Source organism: Thamnophis sirtalis, unplaced genomic scaffold (assembly GCF_051295495.1).
Source record: "Thamnophis sirtalis isolate CommonGarterSnake01/CBP01778 unplaced genomic scaffold, rThaSir2_p1.2 scaffold_3, whole genome shotgun sequence".
Taxonomy (NCBI): domain Eukaryota; kingdom Metazoa; phylum Chordata; class Lepidosauria; order Squamata; family Natricidae; genus Thamnophis; species Thamnophis sirtalis.
In genome coordinates, this window is record NW_028261383.1 from 140,135,924 (window position 1) to 140,161,952 (window position 26,029).

Genomic DNA, 26,029 nt, shown 5'->3' on the forward strand with positions numbered 1-26,029 from the left:
TAAACCTAAAAGTTTTTTCCTGAACGTTGTGAGGAAAAGGACATCCTGAGCAAGATTCTGCATGTGATGATTCTCTGCAGGTGTTTTAGGCTAAATCCACTAAAATTTTAATTTTTTTATGCATTCATTATTTTGTATTCAGAATTGCAATATTCTGATAGCATTATTCTATTCATCTGATAGTTAACTGAGTTATTTATTGAAAGCAGAGGCTGTAAGGATATACTGCAAGGAAAAAACTGATTAAACAATCCCATGGTGATATATGGTTCGTAATAAATACTGATCTATCCCAAAGATGCTGGTTTCTTTTCAGTTAACTACTCCATAAGAATTAGTCTTCAGGGAAGAAAAGGATTCACTCTTATTGATAACAAATCCGAGCTTGTGTAAATGGTCAGTTTTCAAGAACTTTCAAAAACAGAGCGCCACTTTAGTCTAGTTGTTAAAACACCAGGTCAAAAACTAGGAGGCTGCGAATTCTAGTTTTCTGCCTGAAAGCTGAGACTGAGTGATTTTGGGCAAGTCACCTTTTCTCACAGGGTTGTTGCAGAAAAAAATAGGAGGAAAGAAAATTAATTACGTTTGCCACCTTATTTACAAAAATAATAAAAGTGGGATTAAAAAATTGCATTATAAAAAAAAACATTGTTCACTGAGTTTGTAGTTGATTAAAAATTATTTGCAGGTATAAAATGTGTGATAGAGCAGATATTGCACTTCTAAACCTCTTTTTTAGTGGCTAGTTTTCAGAGGGGAAAAAATCAGTATTAGTCAGTAATTACATTTACACAGCTCTCCAAATCAGTATTAAGGGAAGTTTTTGCATTCAACATTCTTTGAAACTAAATGGATAACCATTTGTCTGAATATCTAAGCAGAAGATTAAGCTAAAAGACTTCCAAGGTCTGTTCCAACTCTGTTATTCCATTCCATTCTAAACAAAATACCATAATCATATAGTAATATGTTTGCATATCGGTTAATATTAATCTGTCTCTTCATAAATTTATTGTTAAAATTAAATGTGAAGATTTGCAATTAACTAAGCACTTTAAAGTCATTTGGAAATGAATGATAGATTTTAGCATTGTATGAAGTAGTGGGGATTCATGTTCTGGATTGTTTCTTAACCACACAGATGACAGAAACAAAATGAGATGTGCAAAAGGTCAAATAGCTGCTCTTAGTATAGAATTTTAGACACTTTAATGCAAATACCTCAGCTTTTAAAGCAAAAAAAGATTAAGTCTGATCTCACTTAGGGTTAATCTCAGGATCAATGTTTCTGGGAAGAATGACTGATTTGATAAAAAAATATGATGAGAATCTTATCCAGAGATGTATATTGAATGTCCATTAGAAAGGACACTGTTGGCTAATAAGAGATTTTTTAAAAAAATCTATGTATAACTAAAAAAATAATCCAAGGCATAGCATTATAAAGAAGATGTCAGCGTTCCAAATAACATCCAAAATTAAATCAGAGTCCAAGGCTAAGTATTGCTCTAAGTTCCAATTTATCAAGAGAGTCATGTTGGCACATCTGGAGAAACCCGAATCTGAGCTTCCTGGGTTTTCCCCATCTAGTTAAAAGTTCATGATCTTGCCCACACACCCACAAGTCCATCACATGGTCCAATGTTCCACTGCCAAATTGGCAATTCTACCCATCCAGTTCCGGTCAGGTGCAGAGATGCAGAGACAAAGGATGACCTTGGATTCTAGAAAGGAATTTTATTTTGACAACATCACATTCTACTCTTTACAATTCCCCCTCCCAATTCCCCACTAATGAAACAGCAAAGTAGAATAGAATCTTAGTGTGGCAGGCCAAAGATCCCAAAAGGAACCGGCTGCAGGCCTGACACAAGACTGGTATTTAAAGAGCTAGTATGAATAGGAAGAAGGGTGATTTGGGGAGAGGTTTAATAAACAGAGGAGTTAATCTGGAGCGGTGACAAGGGAACTGGTCACAGAGTGTCTGTGCAGGGGAGACGAGGCAACAAAGGAATTGCAGGAATGGTTTGAATGAAATGGGTCAAATAGGAGCAGAACAGGAAATAAAATAAATTTACTGTATAAGGAAGAAATGTTGCCCATATGCCTATAGAGTTTTGAAGGTAAAGGAAGTATAAATGTAATAACTGCAAGGAAAAGGGTATTTAAAAATGGTAGGACTAATTTTTTTTTCCAGGAAGAGCAAAAATTGCTCAAAGAGCTCCTAGAGCAGTACAGCAAAGTAGGTTTTGAATTCAAAATGGAATGATGGGGCCTGTAGAGGGGATGATGGAGATCTATTGAGTTAAGTTCATGGATATAAATGGAGATTCAGATGAGTTCTTTATGTCTTCAGTGGCCTTCCTAATGCTTATTGACCTTCAGTAATTAATTTCTGCTCCTTCGATGTTTAGTCATGTTGGCCACATGACCACGGAGATGTCTTCGGACAGCGCTAGCTCTTTGGCTTTGAAACGGTGATGAGCATCTCCCCCTAGAGTCGGGAATAACTAGCACATATGTGCGAGGGGAACCTTTACCTTTAATTAATTTCATTCTAAAGTTGCTTATCTTACACTGCCAACTTCTGGATACATTGCAAAAGCCCTGGTTTACAGACTGAATAGTAGCAACAGCATCCAATTGGACTGAATTACAATATTTCCTACTTCCACAAAAACTCCACTGCACCCCAGTAGTAATTGTCAGCATATAATGGTAGAAAAAAATATTTTTCAAAGACCTTAGAATAAGAGCGTAATACCCTTTTCATCTTTTTTTCTCTTGCCTTGTGTTCGTTCGTTTTCTCTCTCTCTCTCTCTCTCTCTCTCTCTCTCTCTCTCTCTCTCTCTCTCTCTCTCTCTCCCCCCCCCTCTCTCTCTCTCTCACACACACACACGCCACAACCTATGACTCAGAGGCCACATACCACAGCTTTGAATGGAACTCTTAATACGTGGTGTTAAATTATAGTTTTTTTAACATGACAAAAGAGGAGAACTTTATTAAACAAATTTAATTTTTAATCACCTTCATCAATCTCGCTGTGGTGTCCCTGCTCATTTTGGGAGTTCAACCCTGTCTCCCAGTTTAAAGAAAAAAATCCATTATTTGCCTAACTTGTGCATCATCACCTATTTGCAATAAAGATACATAAAGATTGTTCTCTAAACCAGGGGTCTCCAAACTTGGCAACTTTAACACTTGTGGACTTCAACTCCCAGAGTTCTGTAGCTAGCCACGAGTCTTAAAGTTACATGTTTTGGAGACCCCTTCTCTATACCAGAGTTCACCAACCTTTCTGGCTTTGTGGAGTGGCCGGAGTGGGTGGGGAGAGGGAATGGTTCCATGTCAGCTGTTTGCACGCTTGCGCTTGCTCACCACTTCCGTGGCCCAGTTCCGAAGGGCTCAAGGTCGCAGCACAGGGTTGGGGACCCCTGCTTTATACCAAGGACTATTAAATCAAACTTAAGAGTGAGAGGTAAAGGACCTTAATAATAGAGAGTGTGAAGAGGCAGTGAAACTTACTATCAGCAGTGAGTATCTGGACAGACAGACTGAACTGTTTGTGGAGATTACTAGGTTACTCTTTTTCTAGTATCTGTGTGTGTGTTGTATGTATGTATGTATGTATGTATGTATGTATGTATGTATGTATGTATATTACAGGAATTATACCTAAAGCTGCATTTAATCATTAAATGGGGTCATCATTTAAGATGTTAGACTAGACAAAAAGGTATTTGATTACATCATTTTTATAATACTGATTCATTTCCGCAGTTATCTACTTGTATTTGAAAGCATTGTGGAGCAAAATATGTGTTGTCAGAGTTATGCCTATTCATAGTCATCATTCTAAATGCTAATTTATTAAAATGCATTTGTTTTCTCTCTCTCTCAAATTACAGCGTATTGGGAATTCAAACATATATCCTTTGGTTTTCACAGCTAAAGGGAGAATTGGCCTAATGTTTTTGATCATTAAATTCCTATTCAGCTAAATGTGTAAAAAATGTAGAAATTTAAAAGTTATTTTTAATGTCATCATCTCATGAAATGCTAAGAAAAGCTATCTGGTCAGATCAATACAGTGATGGGATTCAAAAAAAATTACTGCTGGTTCTGTGGGCATGGCTTGGTGGGCATGGCGTGGGTTGATGGGTGTGGCAGGGGAGGGATACTGCAAAATCCCCATTCCCTCCCCACCCCACTAACCTGCTTTCCAGCTCCGTTCTCCTGTTCAAGGCAACAAAAGAAGATCAGCTGGGAGGCAGCGGGGGTGGGGCCAGCCTATTTGCCGGTTCTCCGAACTACTCAAATTTCTGCTACTGGTTCTCCAAAACCTGTCAGAACTTGCTGAATGCCACCTCTGGATCAGTATCAGTGCATTATGTACAGAGATGAGACAAAATACTCTGTCTATTTAGCTATCATATTCAAGTGTGCATACAATTTGAAGTCTGGAGTTTTGTATTTGTAATTCAGCCTGATTTTAATGTTTCATATAAACTATAGTATTTAAGATTTGTTATTTGTCTTCATCAATGTTGCCTTCGTATGAATGATCACTGCAGACAGAATCTAAAACAGAATCTTGCAACTATCAAATGTAGTTAATCTTATTGAAGAATAGTTATCTAAGGCACAGAAAACTTATTTCTGATACAGTATTCATTGCTACTGTTGTTTTGTAATCGGCAAATGTCTTTTTAAATGTTTTCTATTGTGTGTTTTCAAAATACATGTTACATTAATATAATGTACATTATCCCCATCTTCATCTATTCTAAGGATAGACTTTCTATAGTTTTCCAGCATTTATCCTGGAAATTTGTTAGGGCAAGATTATTATTGGCTAGGTTACCTTTTTTCTTTCCAATCTTTTAAGTGGCTCTTGCAGAATTTCCTAATTACACAAATAGCCATTTTCCCAGTAGCATTATTTGGCACCTTAGAACTAATCCACAAATCTTTTAGATAATTCTGAAATAAAATCTGTGGAACACTGTAGAAGTACCAATACTGACAACTTGAGGCAACACAGATCTGGGTTCCTTGGCTCACAGCAGTCATTTTATTAAGAACTTGGGTAGTGAAAAACCTTTAGGCTTACTAGCTCTTTTATGTACGCCGTAGGGAACTGTAGTAGGAGACATTAATTATTTTCTTTAGAAGGCAGTTTAATCCAGGCATCAAAATGAAACGAGTAAACTTTTCAACACCTCAGTGCTATTAGTGAAGAGGCTTTTAGCATTACTTTATGTTACTTAACCAGACTTACCAACATATTCATATGCTGAAGACAATTTGTAAAAAAAAAAGAAAAAAAAGTTACTGGTAGAAATGCATTGCCACATATATCTGTTGTGTTTCCCAATAATGTTTCAAAATCCTAATTTCTAAACAGCTATTTGTAATTCTTCTGTCTTCAAAGTAACCACAATGCAGAAGACAGTCAGTTACTGGCCTGACCATTGGAGGGGTTTGCAAGCACAGGTTTTCCAGTTGTGGAAATGTACTGAGGATAAGGGAGTCTGCTTAGAATGTCTAACACTGTATTATTCTATACCTTCAGATTCAAATATACATTGATGTGGCAGCTAAATAGTGGGATTTGGACTCTGCTACCAGATGCTTTAAGTGGCTTCTCTGTTGAGAAGTTTTGCTGATGGGACCAGAAAGATGTCTGTGTTAACAAAGCTTTGAAGGGCATTTTGTTGGCTCCTTGGGCTAGGGGATTGTGGGAATTGCGGAGTGCTGTAATCTTGAATGTTTCAAATTATAGTATAAATTTTAATAGATCTGAGACCTCAGTTTATTGGTGTCCTATACTAGGATTAGAGGACTCAGTGGCTAAGACACTGAGCTTGTCGATCAGAAAGGTCAGCAGTTCAGCGGTTCGAATCCATAGCGCCGCGTAACAAGGTCAGCTCCTGTTACTTGTCCCAGCTTCTGCCAATCTAGAAGTGCGAAAGCACGTAAAAATGCAAGTAGAAAAATAGGGACCACCTTTGGTGGGAAGGTAATAGCTCTCTGTGCACCCTTGGCGTTTAGTCATGCTGACTACATGACCATAGAGACGTCTTCAGACAGTGCTGGCTCTTTGGCTAAGAAACGGAGATGAGCACTGCCCCTAGAGCTGGAATTGACTAGCATGCATGTATGGGGGGGGGGGTGACCTTTATCTTTACCAGATGCTTATTGCCATTAAGATAAAATCTGGTACATGCATTCAGAAGCTCATCTCCCTCCACAGAGATGCTGCTAGGCAATTTTCAAGGATCAAAGTGGATTGTAGATTGCAGAAGCCAAATGATTCCTGTATGAAGAATCCATTAATTGCAGAAGTTAAGACATCATTTTTCAGAAGGCTAAGATAATAATGTTAATAAATTGTGAGTGATTGTGTAGAGTTGGAGAATAATTGACTATTGTCAAAACAAGGGGAAAGACAAGAAACCCCTGTACCTTTTGAGACAAAATGCTAATTCCCCCCCCCCATTTAGAATGCAATTGACTTTGGAATTGGAGAGATAGATAAAGTGCTGATAAAGGCATTTTTGTCAGAAATGTAAATAATTGTATGGCAGTGGCTCTCTAGCTTGTGCAATTCTTCTTTTTTTTCCAATTCCTGCTTCCAAAAGAACTTGAAAGAAGATAGATATGAGAGAGAGAGGGAGGGAGGGGGAGAGAGATGGGGTTGGGTGGAGCAGACAGACAGATAGGATCACAAATGTTAATCAAGCACCAGTAACCTTTTAAAAATGTTATGGTGCCAAACTTGTCACTTCTGAGAGTTTTCAATGAGCTCTCAGCTTGAAACTATACATCATAGTCATTGAAATCGTGTTGGGAAATCTAAATAGTCTGAAATAGATTTTATTGATCTTAACAGTTGTTTGTGACAGGACTAAATCTAGCAGATAGTTCCATTTAAAATGCTTTGTACAAATTATTGAATTACTAATATCTTGTTATTGAATAGCACTTTGTATAATTTTGGGTAAATGTGGATCACATTTTGTAAAGTCACACAATAAAAAATAATGAAAGCTTTGCCTCTAAAGTGCAGCTGAACTAGCGGGTCTAACATTAATTTTTTATCAGATGTTTTTATATGTCATTCTGCCTCCCCCTAGAGGGGCATTTTATATTCTTCTCCATTGTGGATATTTTTTATCTTTCTGAAATTTTTCATAAAATAATTTTGTGTGAATAATGCATACAAGAATCTATCCAGAGAGTATCCATACATGACATCGAACACTTGCATTTCTCTGTTGAATTGTTGGCAGGAACTAAAAAATTGTACTTTATTCATTAAACCACTTCAGTTCTGGATCTTTGCTACTGTAGCTTGCTACTGGATCTTCTGGATCTTTTGCTCCTGTAGATTAAAAAAATAATTCTTAGAACCTCATTGACCTACATACATCAATAGACTGAAAAGATAACTTTGTACCTAGCAAAAGTTCTAAACTTGATGCAGAAAATTATTTTTGTACAGATACAAGATTATCTTTTTGTTACTGTATCCTATTAATTACAGATATGCATAATATATTTGTATTGGAACATACTCTTCTTGGTGTTATTGTTCCTCCATTTTATAAACTGGTAAGATTTTCTAACGTTTGTGACTTGATACAAGTTTAGACTTGTATCTAAAAAATACACTTCCATGTAAATATTTGTAAATAATTTTCTGTCTTGATCCAGAGAAAATGGATAATTTCTTTCCCAAATCCTATAAAAACAAATAAGGGGCATTATTATAGGAACATTGGAAGCTGCTTTAAAGTAGGGCACAGTATTTGTCCTTCTCACATAGTCTTAAAGTAGAAAAAGATTTTTTCCCCATTGTGTGTAGCTTTGTGTTATTGGAAATGTCAACCATTAAACCTGCAGTCTAAACCAAGCACCTACCACCTCTTCTCTGTAAAATCCCACCTGAAGGAATGAAAATTCCTTGGGGGTAGTTTTAAGTTAAGTTGTTGATAAGAATGTAGAATATGTTTTCTATGCTATTCTATGCTATTTCAGCCAGTTCAAGTTTCTTTAAGTAGCAGTCAAAAACCAAAGTATGCAACCACAACTTTGGTTGTATTTCAGCCAGAATATCACAACGTTCCAAAAAATAATTTTCTGAAGTTTAAGTGATCTTTGCAGGAAACACAGAGAGAGCGCGGGGGGGGGGAGAGTAATATAATAGAAAGGAATAGATAATAGTATCTTTGTATTACGTATATAGTGTGAACGCACAATTCTTGTCCATGGAGATATATGTATTCTGCAAGGAGTTGTATGTGGATTTGTAATTCAGAAACTTTCATTTAGCATTTGACAACATTAATGTCTTTAATTTCATTGATTGACAGGTAACATGACACTGACATTTCTCTTCTTTTTAGGATCCAAGAAGCAAACATAAGTTCAAAATCCACACATATGGGAGCCCAACATTTTGTGACCATTGTGGTTCATTACTTTATGGACTTCTGCACCAAGGGATGAAATGTGACAGTAAGATATTTATTTCATGCAGAGTTTATTTTAATTTTAAAAAAATCAATGAAGCCATTAGAGTTGTGCCTAACTACTTTCCAGTAAAATTTATTGTAGTTCCTGTTAATTACAAATGTAGTAGTCCATTTGAAATGAATATTTCAACACATCTAGCAAAAGACCATAAATGAGAAGAGCTTTTTATCATGTTGATTTTTTTGTAGCCATATATTAATGGAAACTTACTGGAAGAAAGAAGCATTATATTCAATCAGCAGTTGACCTGCAATATTATGATAAAAGCCCAAGCATTAAAAAAAAATTAATGGCAGTTTGTGGCCTCATAATAATGCCTTCATAATGCTTGTTCACTATCCTTTTGTTTTTTTGGTTGATTCACCCTTGCAAATTGCCACCAGTGGAAGAACCCACTTTTTTCTGGGGAATTGACTTCCCCATAAATAAAGCATTAGGGTCATTGCCAAAAAGTGTGTGAAATTTTGGCTATTGCCATATGATTTACACATTGGAGCAACCCAGTGGAGTTGGCAACAGAAGCTAGTGCACCCAAGTCTCATACAATAGACCCACGAGTGAGTTCTTTTACTGTTTTTTTCCCAGGGAATTACGGTAGTTGAAGTATGGAAAACTAGAAGGATGTAGATGAGTATAAATATCCAATGCTATAAAAATCAAGACTCCTACACCAGGGTATCTGAGCTTACTGATCACTGCTTAGATAAATGCAAAGACCATATATCCCTTTCCATTACAATTTTATCAAGAAAAGTCAAAATTATTTTATGCTGCATCAGGTAGAAGGAGAGAAGTTGAAAAAAATGGAGTGGAGACAGTGCCTCACAAACAATTTCACAACATAACCTAAGGCAGTTTGTCAAATTCTAAGTATAAGGTAACCTGCTACTAGGACTGCAAGGGTAGCTGCAACAAAGAGATGAATAAAAACAGCTGTTGTCAGAAAGTACACAAACTGCTGTTTCTCCTCATGTGGTTTGAATAGAACTCCTCTTCAATAGCTATAAAAATAGCAAGCTGTCACCTATGACTAATTAAATGGCTTGGAAGCTATTTTGGGGATTCCTTAGAAACCTACTCCTGTGGAGTCCTTGGTGCTCTCTGAGCTTGCATATATTTAATTACCCAGCTAGGTAACAACATCAGTGTAAGTAAATATGGACTTTGCTTTCCGTTTGTATACAGTAACTTGCCTCGCATGTGTTGGTGTGGGTGATTTTCTCGCTGATGGCTCCTTGATTGGGTATTGTTAATATTCCATCAATTCCCCACTACAGTAGAACCTCTGGTCATGAACGCTTCTAACCACGACCAAATCGGGTTCTGACCAAAAAATTCACAATTTTTTTTCAGGCAAATTTCCTCTTCCATGCCATTTTTTGTAAGCGCCAAATTTCCAATATTAGGTTGGTTCACAATGAAATCAGGTTGGGACCAAAGTTATGAAACAAATTATGGTCGTCACCAGAGAATCTACTGTACATTGCAAATATATTATCAATTCTCCACTATAGTGCTTTCAGAAAATCAAAGACCTAAAAATAAAAGATTAAATTATGGTTTCATTCAGTGTCACAGCACTCTTCACATACATAGATCCAGAACCAGCAAAAGAATCCACGCAGCAGTACTACACAACTCACCTGACCTAGCTAAATAGTCTAAGATTAAAATACCCAGAATCATGGACCCCATCAACCTCTGCCTCACTACCTACATGCAGTTTAATTGACAGATATATGAACAAATCAGAAAAACATCCATAGGATCACCACTCTTAAGACTTATAGAAGAGACGACAGCATCTGGAAAGCACAGCACTTCCACACAAACAGCCAAATATACATATATACATACATACATACATACATACATACATACATACATACATACATACGATATGTAAATGAAACCTTTGTTATAATAAATAAGGAACAATGAGAGAAGACACAAGAAACCATCAATAACAGCTTCCAAAATAAAATTCAACACAGAAGAAGAAAGCAACATAGTGCTATTCTTTCTGGATATCTTCATCAGCAGAGGAAACAACTACAAAAAAGCCCAGCATTTTAACCACTGTGCTACAGTGCGTTTCATTTGTAATGACTCCCTACATTCCCATGGCTTAATGGTTGGCTTTGAGAAAATCAGGCATTCTTAAGACTTAGTTTCTTATGGAAGAAAGACAAAGAACTCTTTCAGTTTTTCTGCCTTTCAACATGAGTTGCTGTTTCCCACTCCTTGATATGAGAATGTTGCATAACTAGGTTTACCTCTAGAATTAAAACTGTGTCTATAATTTCTGAAGAGATTCTAATGTCAAGGTATAAAGATACACTTTTCCCTAATATGGAAGAACTAAAAATTAGGTATCTCAATCCTTACAACATTTTGATTCAGCAGTTTTATTGTCAAACAAAGCACTTGTCAAGACTTTGATTAAAAATAGTTGTAGTCACTTATTTTCCCAAACAGATTTTAAAAAATCAACCCAGAAAGAATTTTTCACATGGTGTTTCCTAGGGAATAGCTAAAACATATAATTCTTTTACTAATATAGGGCAGCTTTCCTGATGAGATTTTTATGGAACCACTATGTACGCATTAATGGATGCTCAAAACCAAAAGCATTGAAATAGTAATCGATAGTTGTATGGTGTTTTAAAATACCTGGAATTTAATGATTGGCCAGAGTTCAATCCCGAAAAAGAGGAGATCTTATCTTCCTGGATGTGTTTTTATTTTCATTTTGCTTTCTATAAAACCCTAGCACCGTGATGGCGAACCTATGGCATGCATGCCACAGGTGGCAGGCGGAGCCATATTTGCCGGCACAGCAGCCCTCAGCTCCAGTGCACATGTGCGTGCCGGTCAGCTGATATTCAGTCTTCCAGAGGCGTGGGGGGGGCATTTTTGCCCTCCCCAGTCTTCAGGAAAGCCTCCGGAGCCTGGAGAGGGTTAAAACTCACACACGTGTGTGGTGGTGAGGGTTGCACATGCATACTCAGGTGCAGGGGTCTCACACACACACATACATGATAGTGTGCGCACCCACAGCATTGTCACACCTTTAGAAAAAGGTTAGTCATCACTGCCCTTACCAGGTATTCAACTAACTTATGTTTCCCTACATTTTCCTTCTTATTTTCAACTAAATGCCACCCATATAGTTTTTAATGTCTAAACTGGCATCATTAAAATTTGTCTCAACACTTATTTGGTATGTTGGGGAATCATTGACTATGGTCAAATTTGTCATATGTCTCTGTATGATTTGTGTAAAAGCAGTCTTCAAGGCTGCAGCAGAAATGGCTGTTTTTTAACTCAAAATCATTTTCCTCAAGATTTGTCCTCTGACAGAGAAAATACTTGCTTTCATTCGTGAGAAGATACTGCAAACACACTTCTTACCTTATGTACTGAATGTGGAAAGATTTTTTTTTTTTTTGAGCGGACTATAAATTGACAAGCTTTCCCTAATAGCCGAGAGATAAGATCAACTTCCCTGGCAATATGAAACTGGTAGTGCCAATTAATTATGTCTGTCCTTTACACTCCTTAGGATATTAAATTATTTATTTTCTGATTTCCAGCCTGTGATATGAATGTTCACATACAATGTGTAATAAATGTTCCAAGTCTTTGTGGAATGGATCACACGGAAAAAAGAGGGAGGATTTATTTGAAGGTTGAAGTGACTGGTGACAAGCTGGAAGTCACAGGTAAGGAAAGCTTCTTAGATGTAATGTGGCTTATTTAAGGATGCTTTTATTCATTTATATTGAATAGCTTTGAGGCAATAAGCATAAAAAATGGCTTATGTACTATATTCAGTAAAATTTCAGCCTCTGGCTGGAACAAAGGATTATGAATTCCTTTGAACTGAAGGGTGTAATAGGCTTACTATCCATATAAGAACGTACCCAGCATCCATGGCTGGAAAGTGAGGATGGAAAATGACACAGTGTGCCCATATTCTGCTTTGGGGCTTCCAGCAAGGAACAGCATGTCCTTTTGGCCTAATTCCGCTAAGGAAAAAATCCCTTGAAATAGTAATTGATTACAAACTGAATAGAAGTCAGCAATGTGATGGATCTGCAAAATAGGCATATGCCTGTGGAGGTGCTTAGTAGATTAGGAGAAGATCCCACCTCCACCCTATTTACGCATTGATTCCTTTTTATCTAGTTCTTGGTCAATTGTATTGTTTTAATTCCTAATGCTTTTAATGTTCTTATTCTTTTATATCACACTTTGATATTGTTGTAAGCTGCCCAAAGTCACTTGACAGTGAGATGGGTGGCATAGAAATTAAAGCAGTAAATAAATCAACATATTCAGAGAATGGCATTGTGGATGATCAGGCAACTAGAGCCTAAATCTTAAGGGGCAAATGTGAAGGAAGTAGGTATTTTAGCTTTGGTGTGTGTGTGATAACATACTTCAAGTGTTGTCTGTCACAGACAGACACATCAAAATCTCTCATTTATTTTTTCAGGGTATAGAAAATAAACGCTGTATTTAAGTTGTGTTAAAATTGAAGGCTAGGAAACAGCTTCCCAACACTAACATGAGTTTTGACTGAGGAATTAATTTACCCGAAAAGTTGATGGACCACTGAATGTATTGACTGGAAGTAGACCTCCATCTGTTAGGAATGCATTTGCTTGGGTGACTATACTGAACGAAGAATGTTATGATTCTATCTTCATCTGAAACTACAAAAATAGAAAATGAAACAAGAAAACTAGATTTTTTGTTTTCTTTGTTATTTTAAATACTTTTTAAAAATAGATAGTTGAATCATGTTTCGATGTAACTGACAAAATGCAGGCAGCTCAATCCTACTGCTTAAGGTAGATTGGTTTCCTTTCAACTTTAGTGACCTCTCCGAAGCAGCAGTCCATGAAAATGAAAACTAAGCTTTCCACAGACCCTTTTTTCAAATTAGGAAAGACAAAGTAATTTTAAGTCTATTTTTATTCGTAGACTATTGGCAATATAATTGACACTGAATTTAGTAGGCCGCTATCTGTAATATTTCTGGCATTTTCTGTGACAAGGTTATTATACTCACAGCAAACATTTTTGCAAGAATGAAATTGGAAATCAATATTGATCATTTGTTAAAATTAGAGACATAGCTTCTGTTACTAATCATTGGTACCAACTCTTTTGTCTGGGCCAGAAGAAGTGTGTAGCATGGAGGACTCCGAGTCCCATCATGCGCACCATATCACGATAGTGCACCCAGCAATCCGAACCCCAGATAATATAAGGCAGTGTTTCTCAAACTTGTCAGCTTGAAGATGTGTGGACTTCAGCTCCCAGAATTCCCCAGCCAGCAAAGGGAGTTCAAACCATCAGTGTTTGACTCAAAAGAATCTGGTAGGGAAATCTACCTTAATAAAACTAGTTGGCCTGATATTTCAAGAGAACCACCAATGGTGGATGCTATTTTCTCTATTCTCCGGATAGCTGAGGGAGAGGAAAATTATGGGGGAGCTCTCCTCACAACTTGAGGTGGAAGGAAGCATGATATTCTTAGCCTGGCAAGATGTAGGAGTGTCAGTATTCTGAATCATCTTCCGGAAAGCGGTATTGAGTTACCTCTAATTTTTGCTGATCTTAGGGCTTAATTTAGTGTTACCCAGGGCAGAATTCTGTAGGAGTCTGAATCAGACTTCCAATTGCTCTTAAAATGCATTGTGCGAAATAAATAAATAAAGTAGGCCTTACTTTGACAGATGCCCTGAAGGTAGAAAAGGCAGTTAAGCAGATACAAAACTGACAGTGTCACATAAGCCTTGAAGCACTGAGGGTATTACTATCCACCTCCACTCTGCTGCTAGTACAGTATTTTATCTTTTCTCTATTGTATGCTTCTCCTCCTCCTCCTTCTGTCTCCTAATTAACTCTTTTGATTTGCCCTGCTAAAAGAGAGCACACGGCCTGCTTTTATAGCCCTATAGCAAATTGGAAGAAAGGGATGTGGTGGTCTGCTTTGTTTTTGTTTGTTTGGTGGGGGTTTTTTTGGGGGGGGGTAGTTGGTGGGCAGTTGCCTATTAATGAAACTATGTCCACCCTTTTTTCCTTCCTTGATTCTTCACAATCATCTCTGACAGGGGTGCCTGGAAAAGCAGCTCTTCTTGAAGGACGCCTCACCTTGTTTTCTTTGCTTTTGCCTGTCATGCACAATCCTTGTAGCAATAGTCTGGAGAAAAGAATGCTTTTTCTTTCTCAAATGGCTGGTTTGGTCATTTGGGGCAATTACACAGGTGGAGATTTTCTACTTATAAAATAGTAGACTCCCGAGACCCTATAAATAAAGCTAAATGAGAATAGCAGAATAATAGGGCTGGAAAGGACCTGTCAGGTCCAATCTCCTGCTCAAGCAGGAAATCCTATACCAGTGATGGCTAACCCTTTTGGTGCTGAGTGCCCAAAGCATGCACGTGTAACCCCAAAATGCAATGCCAGCACCAACCCCATGCATGCCCCCTGCCCCCCATTTTGGGTTCCCGGTTGGTGCAGGAGGCCTTTCAGGCACAAAATGGAGTGTGGGATGGGGCGCGCATGGACACGAACCCTCAAAATGCAATGCAAGCCCCCACACACACATGCGCCCCACCCCCATGAAACCAGACAACCAGCTGGCCGGTGGGAGGTCCGCATGCTTCCGTGGTGGAGCTGGGCTGGGACGGTGGCTGACTGGTCCACAAAGAGGGCTCTCGGTACCATCTGTGGCACACGTGCCATAGGTTTGCCATCACGGCCCTATACCGTTTCAGACAAATGATTGTCCAATCTCTTCTTAAAAACCTCCAGTGATGGGAGCGCCCACAATGTCAGGGGACAAACCCGTTCCACTGATTAATTGTTCTCACTGTCAGGAAAGTTCTCCTTAGTTCTAGGCTGGATCTCTCCTTGAAAGGTTTTCACCCGTTACTCCTTGTCCTGCCCTCAGGTGTTTTAGAGAATAGGCTGACTTCCCTCTACTGTGTGACAATCCCTCAAATATTGGAAGATTGCTATCATGTCATACACACACATAGTTCTTCTCTTTGTTAGAGTAGACATTTCCAGTTCCTGCAACCATTCATTGTATGTTGTATTCATTAGAGAGCCTCCAGCTCTCTAATCATCTTTGTTGCTCTTCTCTGCAATCTTTCTAGAGCAGAGTTCCCCAACAATTCCAGCTTTGTGGACTGGCTGGGGTGGCGGAGAAGGGATGGTTCCATGTGAGCTGCCAGAAAGCACACATGCATGCATGGAGCTCCATTTGTTTGAGCAGCGTGCATGTCTGCCTGCTGCTCATACAAATAGAGTGTGCACACATGCATTCACCCGCTGCTTGCACAAGCGAGAAGGCATGTGGCATGCACTCACCAACCATTTCCCTCATGGCCCACAAGTTGGGGGTCCCTGTTCTAGAATCTCAACATATTTTTGTATTATGGTCAGTGTGGTTTTACCAAAACAGCATAAAGCTTCACATGCACTTCACATGATCTTGATACTAGCCCTCTGTTGGTGCACTTTAGGGTTGCATCGGATTTTTGGGCAACTGCAGTACATTGCTAGCTCATACTTGGGGTTAAGAGTCTAACCCCACTCGAATTGTGTGACTGTTGTGTTTTCTTTTTAATATGTTCTACTGTCTTCACGTTGGAAAATTGTTTGTCCTCCCCCCCCCCTTTTTTTGAACTGTGAGCCGCCCTGAGTCCCCCCAGGGAAAAGGGCGGCATACAAATAAAGGGAAAATGAAAATGAAATGAAATACTTAAATGGTTGTCCTCTAGGACTCCTAAATCCCTAGATCACAGTGACTGCTGTTGAGCCAGCTACTATTCTATTCTATACTTGTGCATTTGGTTTTTCTTGCCTAAGTATAAAATTTTACTTTTCTCACCACTGAAATGCATTTTGTTGGATAGGACCCAGTTTTCAAGTCTGTCAAGATCCTTCTGGATCTAAAGTGTTGGCTATTCCTTCCAACTGCCAGTTTAGCATTATCTGAAAATTTGATGAGTTCTCCTTCTAGATCCTCATCTAAATAGTTTGTGAAAATATTGAAGAATACTGGGGCTAAGACAGAAACTTGGGGTACTCCTGCATGCTTCCCTCCATGTAGATGTAGTCCTGTATTTCCAGGACTGTTATGTGTTGAATGTATATTGTTGTGTTAAGCCCTGATAAAGTGAAACTAACCTTAGATGACCTTTACTGTTAGCTCCAACTGTTTTGGAGGGAAACTTAAGAGCATTCATATTTGGGTGGGTTTTTCAAGCATTATGATTGCTTAAGGCCCTGTGGGCCCAGAGTATAAATTACAGGCATTTGCCTGCTGTTCCTCAGTTCCAGTTTTGAGTCAATAAATGCTGTTGTAGCTATGCTGGTCTTGTTCTTGCCTACTGAAGCTCACTATACAATAAAGGCTACAAGTTGAATACAGTTTGAGAACCAGTTATAAATCCATCTGTGGTACTGCAGTCATTCCACATTTTTCTATGCTTTACTGAAGTCCAAGTATACAATATCCACAACATTTCACTGGTCCACCAGTTTAGTTGCTTTATCAAAGAATGCAATAAGATTTGTTTGGCATGATCTGTTGTTGATGAACCCATATTGGCTTCTAGGAATGGCTTTGCTTTTTGAAGGGAGTGCTACTGAACTATGGAATTCATTGTCAGCATATTATAAAACAATAGCTATTAGCTTGGATGTTTTTGACAAATTCTTATTTGTATAAGTTTGTCAGTGTGCACTAATCAGGGTAGTTATATGCTACTACTTGGAGGAACAACAAGGTGGGAAGCAATTACCTTCACATCTTGCTTGTGGTGCTTCCTACACATGACTTGTAGATGATTGTGCTAAGTAAGTTTCTGTCAAATCTATCAAGGTTGAGTGTCATGTAAAATTGCCATTGTTTTTAATTCTAGCATTTACTCCTAGTACATAAAACAAAGTCTGGCATTTATAAATTAGATTGGAAATTCAATACAATTTTTTCCCTTATAATTGGTGTGTCTCTGGCCAAAATAACTCCTATTATTAAAACAATAATTCACATTTCATTATATAAATTCATCAAACTGATATCACAATTCATGATTAATTTCAGAGGAATATATTTGTATTTAATTATTAAAAATGTGATACTTTAGCCAATTTTTTTTTAAAAAACTGTATAAAATACACTGGAAAAACGGAGAGAATTTTGTTATCTCTTCAAATGTTAAGTGGATTTGAATTTGAGAAAGGGATATTTTCAAATGGCCACGAATTTCTATCCATGCTTAGAGGACTAATATTACTGCAAATTACAAAGCAAGGAATAATATCATTTAAAAAAAATAGAATAAGACCTATTTTAATAATGGGCATATATTGGACAATGCATCCTTGCCAGTTTTATTCTCTTTAGGGCAAATCATTTTGGCCTGTGCTTTACAGGAAGTCCTTGGTTAATTATAATAATTAGGATATCTGGAACTTCAAGGAACAGTTGTAAGTACCACATGTTCTACTTGTAAAGTTGAACAGTCGTTAAATGAGAACTGCTTGTAATTGGTTCCAGATGGTGGACTTGACTGTTGCTGAGGTGTATTAAAAATACATGTATGTCCATTTATGCATCCTTTTCATTCAGCATATAGTGCAAACCAGTGGTGGGTTCCAGATCCCGTTCCAATTGGTACGGTTAGAATGGGCCCAGCGTCGTCCACATGGACACGCACAGCACAGCATGTGCGCACATGCACGCAGAATGCGCACATGCATCTTACTGTTTAGCAACGCCTCCGCAATGCTCCAGCTACTCAGCGGAGCATCGCGCAGGCACTGTATGTGCCGTGCACGGAAGTGCCGAAGTCTTTAAAGACAGGTAAGGAGCGAGGGCAGGCAGGTGGGCCCTCTGGAGCACCGTACCGGAACGGTATTCAGTACTCCAGGCCGGCTCCAATACGCCTGTACCGGGGTGTACCACCTGCAACCCACCACTGGTGCAAACACAAGTCTTCAAAGCCAGAGATGGACAGCAGAAAGCTTTCCAAATGATGGACTGCAACTCGTTATATCTTTTAGAAAGAAGGGTTCTCTTCAGGATATTAGTTTCTCCTATCTTCACATAAATACACACACACACACACCACTGGATTAATGTTTTAAGGCATATCACCTATTTCACTGTTTTTTTCCTTCATGTAAGCTCTCACTCCCCCCCCCCCCTCCAATAATGGAGAGAATACATGGACGTTTTCAGAAGGTGAGAGTTATGATAAAAATTTTGTTCTATGCCTTTAGGCTTCCCGAGAAAATGGCATCTTATGAAATTGTGAAAGAATTTATGAATTTAAACTTTGGAGCAAGACAAACCATTAGCTGGTGTATTCTTTCTTCAGGCAGGGTCTACAAGAAGGCAATCACTGTGGGGAAAAGTTATCCACATTTTACTGATAGTGCATTCTACGAAGTGTATTGAGGGAATTTGCACATTTTCATGTGCATTTGATTTCTGAAAGAGTAATAAATCTCTATGGTTGGAACAGGTAGAACTGAAAAATATTTTTCTATTTTTTAATTTTTTTTTTACCCCTGTATTGTTTTTTATGAATAACCCAGGGTAGCAAACATACCTAATACTCCTTCTTCCTCCTATCCCTCCCCCAACAACAACCCTGTACAGTGAACTGGGTTAAGGGAGAGTGACAGGTCCAAAGTCACCCAGCTGGCTTTCATGCCTAAGGGAAAACTAGAACTCCCAGTTTCCTGATTTTTAGCCTGTGCCTTAATCACTACGCCAAAGCATTTTCTTTCTCTGTTTCAAATGTAGTGTAATAAACTTACAGCAATGTCATTACATTAGGTATTAAACTTATTTTCAGAGAAATGAATCACTGTTCTCTCCCTTGCATTATAGGGCATGGGTGAAATAGAAACTTCTTAATGCTCTGTGGTTATTACAGAATTACGCCTCAGGAGTCAAAACCTGTGACTATAATGAAGTGCTATTGCTCCTGAGAAACACATTAAAATAACATCGGTGAATTGAGAATAATAATGTATTACAGAGCCTCAAGGTATAGAAAGGCATTCTGCATGATGAAACTTAATACTATAGGAGAAATATAGCCTTCCTAATTTAGTTTGGTGATGATCAGGTAACTGTGTGGCAAGTGAAATGAGAAAATCCAATGCTTAGCCTTGCATCCTTAGACACCTCAGTGCAATAGTTTTGGGTTTCTTGTTTTCCATATGAGGGAAGTATTACACTTTCTCTTAAAAGTGTCTTTTCCTCAGTGCAGACTTAACAACTAGAGAGGCTGATTTCTGCTTCGTGTTACATGAATTGCACTAGAGACTGGCGTCGGTCCCAGCCCACCTCAATGCAGGTGTGATTACTGCAGATATTTCCCATATGATATGCAAACAAAAGAAGCTCAGAACAGCACATGGAAAGGAGTGGAGGGGGCCTTGGGCTTTGCAAAACAATGAAACCACAATAGGCACAGTGTTCTCCGGGGCATAGGACCACTTTTCATCTGTCACAGCTGGCCCAGCCAATGGCAAAAGATGGTGGGAGTTTCGACCCCAAACTTCTGAAGGATATCAGCTTGCATGTCCATGTAATAAACTTAGTATTTACACTTGGTTGAGGACTTGATTTCTTGGCTATCCTATTCCAGGATCTGAGGCATGTAGCATTACAATATATTTGGAACAAAACAGGTGGAAATTATCAGCCAGCAGATTTCCCAAACTAATTTGCAGTTGACTCAGACTGCTTCCAAAAGAAGGTACTGATTACGGCTTTGCTTTCAAAATTTATGTTTTACTTGATGCGTGATTGTTAATGTCCAACCTTTGATCTTGAAAGGAAAAACCTGCCACTTCCAACCTCTCTTGACCTGTCTCATTCAAGACAGGTTGCTATCAAAGAGGCAGACTACAGAAATGGAAGTCCTTTCTAATTGGTATTCTTTCCAATCACTATCACCAAAAAGGAGAAATAATAAACCTTGATCAGCTAAATAGAAAGACGATATCAGAGTGCTAATTATGTAGACAAAAGTACAAATAGAACAGATCTTATAAAACAAAGGCAAGAAAAGCAGAGGTTTTTTCTTCAGCAGCCTGTGTTTTAGCCTGAAGGTTTCTACAATGTGTCTTGAACTTATTTTCTTTCTTTCTTTCTTTCTTTCTTTCTTTCTTTCTTTCTTTCTCTCTCTCTCTCTCTTTTTCTTTCTTTTTTCTTCCTTCCTTTCCTTTCCTCCTTCTTTCTCTTTTTCTCTCTTTCTTGATATTGAGTGCCATGAGTTATAAAATAGAAATACTTATTTGCAGCTCCACGGATGCTGCCTTATCAGTGTGGATTCCTAGATCACACAGTGTACCCTGGCTCCATCCTTGTTACTAAGACAAGGATACAGTTTTCTGGGTCTTTCATAAACAATAATTTTGTACAACATAAGCTCATAGATGCAATGTCTATTAATTTTAAGCTAGAATTTCCATTTGTAAAATATACATCTTGTAGGTAACAACTTTGCCAACAATGCTGGTCAGGAATCAACATCAGAGATACTGTCTTTTTCGGAGTATAAGACGCTCTGGAGTATAAGACGTACCTTAGTTTTTGGGGAGGAAAATAAGAAAAAAAATCTGCCTCTGCCTACCAGCATCCATCGGTATTCATCTGGCTAGCATCCTCAGTAAACAGCCTGGTCAGCTTCAGCACATTAGTTCGCTAGTTGTGAGTATGTGCCGGCCCCCCAAGGTCAAACACAACCCAATAAAATCGAGTTTGACACCCCTTTGCTAGGTCTTCTTCAGTCCTTCCCTGTGCAGGTTTTAGCATCTTCCCTCTATCTATTCTCCTGGATCCTTCCCCAGTCAATATTGCATGTGGACCTGTCATGCTTTATTAACTCCATTTTTATGTGGGAGCTTTTTCCATCCACAAATAGTAATGGTCCTCCTTTTAATATTGATCTGTTTGTGTTTCAAGTGTGAAGATAACTGCCATAAGTATTTACAAACTTATAGGACCTTTCTGATTTCTCTCCCCCACCTCTCCCCAGTGAGTTTTGACATGTACAACAGATTGGCTTCTGAACCTGTCACCATCCCTCACTCTATCAAATCTGTGGTTGGTGTCACCATGTTGACATTTTAAAAATCTACTTTTAATTGATGCCAAAACTTCTTTAAGTAGGATCTGTGCTTAAACAAATGCTACTGTCTTAATCTAAAAATTAATGGCTTTTCCCTCTGAGTTTAAGCACTTATCTTCACTATTATTTTTGTCCTCTAATTTCCTCTTTCTTTAGCCTTGGGTTCTTCTCCTTTTACAGTGGAACATAATTTTGCCCACAATTTGTAATACTGATCACATTCATACACCAGGCGAAAATGGTATTAGGGCTTAATCATGAACAAGCAGCAGAGTAACACAGTTGTCAATGTCCAAATGGATCAAGTCATGCAAACCAGGGATGATAATGTATTTCATGAAGAAATAGTCAAGAGAAATTGGGGGAGGGGGGAACCCTGTTACGTAACCAGCAGGTTCTGCTAGACACATTTAGTACTAAGTTGTGGCATTGTTTCTTTCACAAACCCCATTAATGGAGTCATTGATGAAGCTTACCTAAGCACTGACAAAGGCTCCAATACTAAACAATACTCAATAGTTATTCATTATTTTTAGAATATGCATAAATACAGTGGCGAAAGTGCCATAATGTTTCTATTATAATCTTTAAAAATGGCTCAGGGTTAGAATGCTGAGATAGAAGACCATTGAGAGGTCAATGGCTCTGCAGTTCAAAACCCAAGAACAAGATGTGCGATGGAATGAACTCCCATCAATTTGTCCCAGATCCTGCCAACCTAGTAGCTTTGAAAGTGTGCAAATGCAAGTAGATAAATCGTGACCCGTCAAAAGCGCGGACGGCAAAAGCGCGATCGACAAAATCGCGCCTTTGACGTCATCACAGCGCGACGAAAAAGATCGAAAAATTCAAATAAAAATTAATAAAAATTAAATTAAAGCAAGCCGATTCACATAAAGGTAAGGGTTAGGGTTAGGGTTAGGGTTAGGGTTAGGTTAAGGGTTAGGGTTAGCTTTAGAGCGTTAGCGTTAGCGTTAGGGTTAGGATAAGGGTTAGCGTTACGTTTTTCGTTACTTTAACGGTTAGGTTTAGGGTTAGGTTTAGGGTTAGGTTAAGAGTTAGGGTTAGGGTTAGGTTTAGGGTTAGGTTTGGGGGGGTTAGGGGAAGGTTTTAGCTTTATTTTTACATTTTTTCGATCTTTTTCGTCGCGCTGTGATGACGTCACAGCGCGCTTTTGTCGAGCGCGATTTTGTCCTACGCGCTTTTGTGGTGGAACCAGATAAATAGGTACCACTTCAGTGGGAAAATACCAGAGGCATGAAAGGAGCCCCCTCAGGTATCCCCTGGACAAAAGTGAGGTCACCGACTAATCTTTTCAACCCAGAAGCACCTTGCCTGATGTATCCAAAACACAGTCGTAATATAATTTGGAGCTACAAAGCATGTATCAATGACTTTGAAGAGTTGGCTATTTAATTTATCCTAAATTAGATTAGGTGCCATCTTTTTTATTCCCTCAATACTGATATGTTGAAGTGGCTAACAGATAAAATTATTGAAGTGTTGAGTATGCAGTTCTCTTTCTTATATTTGAAATAGTTGCTCCTGGGTATATGATTTATCAGTAAGAAGATGTACTGGTACTATATTTCATTTTTAGTTAACACTTTTTCTTGTTCAGCACTATAACCATGCCCTAGTCATGAAATATCCTTTTTTTTTGTAAAATTCAAAAATATTTTAATGAGAATAATACAGTTCAGTTAAATTATAAATCTACTCTTTTATAATTAGATTGAGACAGGAAAAGAAACTAGTTACATTGGTTGACATCAATCCTACATTCGTGCATTTTGCCCTGATCTGAATTAACAGTTCTATTAAAATAAGGTAATTTGGGGGGGGGGGGGTTGAGAGTGAGAAGGCAATGATCTTCCACATGTTGTGAAATAAAAATTATTTATAGAAGGACGATGAATTGTGGTAACCCATAAGTCACTGAACCATAACTCCTATCATATTCCAGCCATCACATTCAACAATTAAATATGGAAGTGGGTGGATGGAGGGAGGGCGGGAGGGGGATGAGTGGGTGGGTAGGTAGGTAGGTAGGTAGGTAGGTAGGTAGGTAGGTAGATAGATAGATAGATAGATAGATAGATAGATAGATAGATAGATAGATAGATAGATAGATAGATAGATAGATAGGAGTATATGGATGGATATATGGATACATATTTAACACTATTCATCCCCGTCTCAAAAATTAAATGTTATTCTAGTTATCCTATCATTCAAACCCATTTTCTACTTATTTTTTTCACTTTTTTAAGCATTTGAGTTTTGTAAAGAAGTAATTCTATTGTGCCTAAAATGCTCGTTTTCTTCACCACATGTTACAAGGTAGAGCTTTTCTTGTGCCAGATTTAATATTAAAGAAACTATAATGATTCCACTGACCTTTTACTAAACAATTATGCACATTTCACTGGGTGTTTTGGTGACATGGCCAGAGATTCTGAGGCTTTTGCTCTTCGTTGTTTATTATTTCTGATAGACAAAAGCAGTACTGTGTTGCTGCAACTCCCACCACAGTCATTCCTTTATTTTCAGAAAGGAAAATGGGTCATGTTCTCAGAAGCTGTCTGGAAAAATGTTCTGACTTGCAATTTATAGCTAAGCTGTTTCTGCATTGGTGGCCAAATTTAAAGTTTACAGAATATTGGGCTTTGTTTATCTAGCAAGTTTGCCTAAGTTCTTCTTTTTTTTAACCTTTAGATCTTAAAGAAAGTTAAGAGGTATGAGCTAAAACAAAACCCTACTGCATCATATATTTTATCTCTCTGTCCTACTTTTCTTTATTGATGTTGTGGATAAGTAATGATTTTTTAATTTGTTTATTCAATTCATATGCCACCCATCGAGACGACTCTGAGCAGCTTGCAATGTAATAAAACATACAGATACAACAATTGTAAGAACATATTGAAATTAATAAAAAAGTAAAACAAACTAAAAAACCACATGTTGGGGCAGAGAAGTGGTGGTACCTTCTCTGTTACTGCACCATCTCCAACCAACAGCTTCTCCTTCAGGGCCCCATGCCAATTGGCACAGCCAGGTTTTAAGGCTTTTCCCAAAGGCCAAAAGAAAGGAGGCGAATCTCATCATCTGCAGCAAGATGGCCCAAAGGGTGGAGGCCATGTCAGAAAAGGCTCTTCTGGACCTGAACAAACAAAATCCCTTGGCTGATGGGGTCTGCAGTGGGCCCCTTCTACCAGCATGAGGGAGGCAGGGCAATCCCATTGGGGAAAGATGGTTCCTCAGATATTCAATTCAATTAATAGAAAGATGGGAGAGAGGATAACTTTATTGGAAGAGGAAAGGTTGATGCTGCTTCCCATCCTGCTCCCGGGTTTTAAGCAATCCGTGGAATAACTCAAAATTGTGGAGACTGCAGGAGAAAGTAAAATGTTCCTACTGACAGATCTGCCCCAGTCAGATCCCTTAGGAAAGAAAGACCCTCGACTCCATTGGGTTGAAGTAATGGGTTCTTTTATTAAAGGTTGCTGGCTGCAGTAAAATCAGGCTAGAACTAAGGTTCTCATGCAAAAGGTTACAAACTTTTCCCCTTCATCCCAGCTCTCCCTCCTTGACCAGTCTGTCTTCAGCCAATGTCATGTCATATGGATGTTTTGAGAACCTCTCGGGATGTTGGGAACAATCCATATTCCATTTCTCAAACTTCATAGCCTTGAAGACTGACACAGGCTGGTTTCTTGCATCCCTGGTGTCTGTCAAGCTGTCATCTCATTCCCTCCCACCTCTGCCCCATACATGTTTATTTCCCACTTGCTCTTCCCCTCCCCCATGAAGGTGATGGCAGAATGAGGGGTGGGCTTCAAAAAATTTAGCAAGGGGTTCTCTGCCCGGTTGCTGGGTGGGCATGGCCATTTCTTTGAGCCTCCGGGAGGGCAAAAATGGCCTCCCCAGGCTCTGGAGGCCCTCTAGTGGCTGGAAACGGAGCCATTTCCGGCTTTCCCAGACTTCCAGTAGGCCCATTTTTCGGCCTCTCTGAGCCTCCATGCACACCCTGCACTTACCTGCATCCAAAATGGGCAGTGTGGGGATTCTGGGAGGGGTGGGGCCAGCCAGGAGTGGGATTTGAGGGTTCTCCAAACTGCACAGAATCTTAGCTAGAGGTTCTCCCGAACCCCTGCAAACCCGCAGCAGCCCACCCCTGGGCAGGATGCCAGCGAGGCATGAAAGCCAAAGATGGCAAAGCTGACACCTCACCTTCTCCCAGAAAAGCCTTGACTAGATCGAACACACTTTTGCCACAGGAAGCTCTCGCATGTGTG

At 38.7% G+C, this 26,029-nt stretch overlaps 1 protein-coding gene across 2 annotated transcripts in view; it reads left to right on the top strand.

Moving 5' to 3' along the window:
- The window catches only part of PRKCA (protein kinase C alpha), a 199,571-nt gene that overhangs the window by 129,593 nt on the left and 43,949 nt on the right, over window positions 1-26,029 (top strand). For both annotated transcript variants that reach the window (XM_087710223.1, XM_087710224.1), the window contains exons 4-5: window positions 8,415-8,526; window positions 12,141-12,269. In XM_087710223.1, coding sequence (XP_087566349.1) covers window positions 8,415-8,526; window positions 12,141-12,269 — 241 coding nt within the window. The remainder of the gene's footprint in view (window positions 1-8,414; window positions 8,527-12,140; window positions 12,270-26,029) is intronic.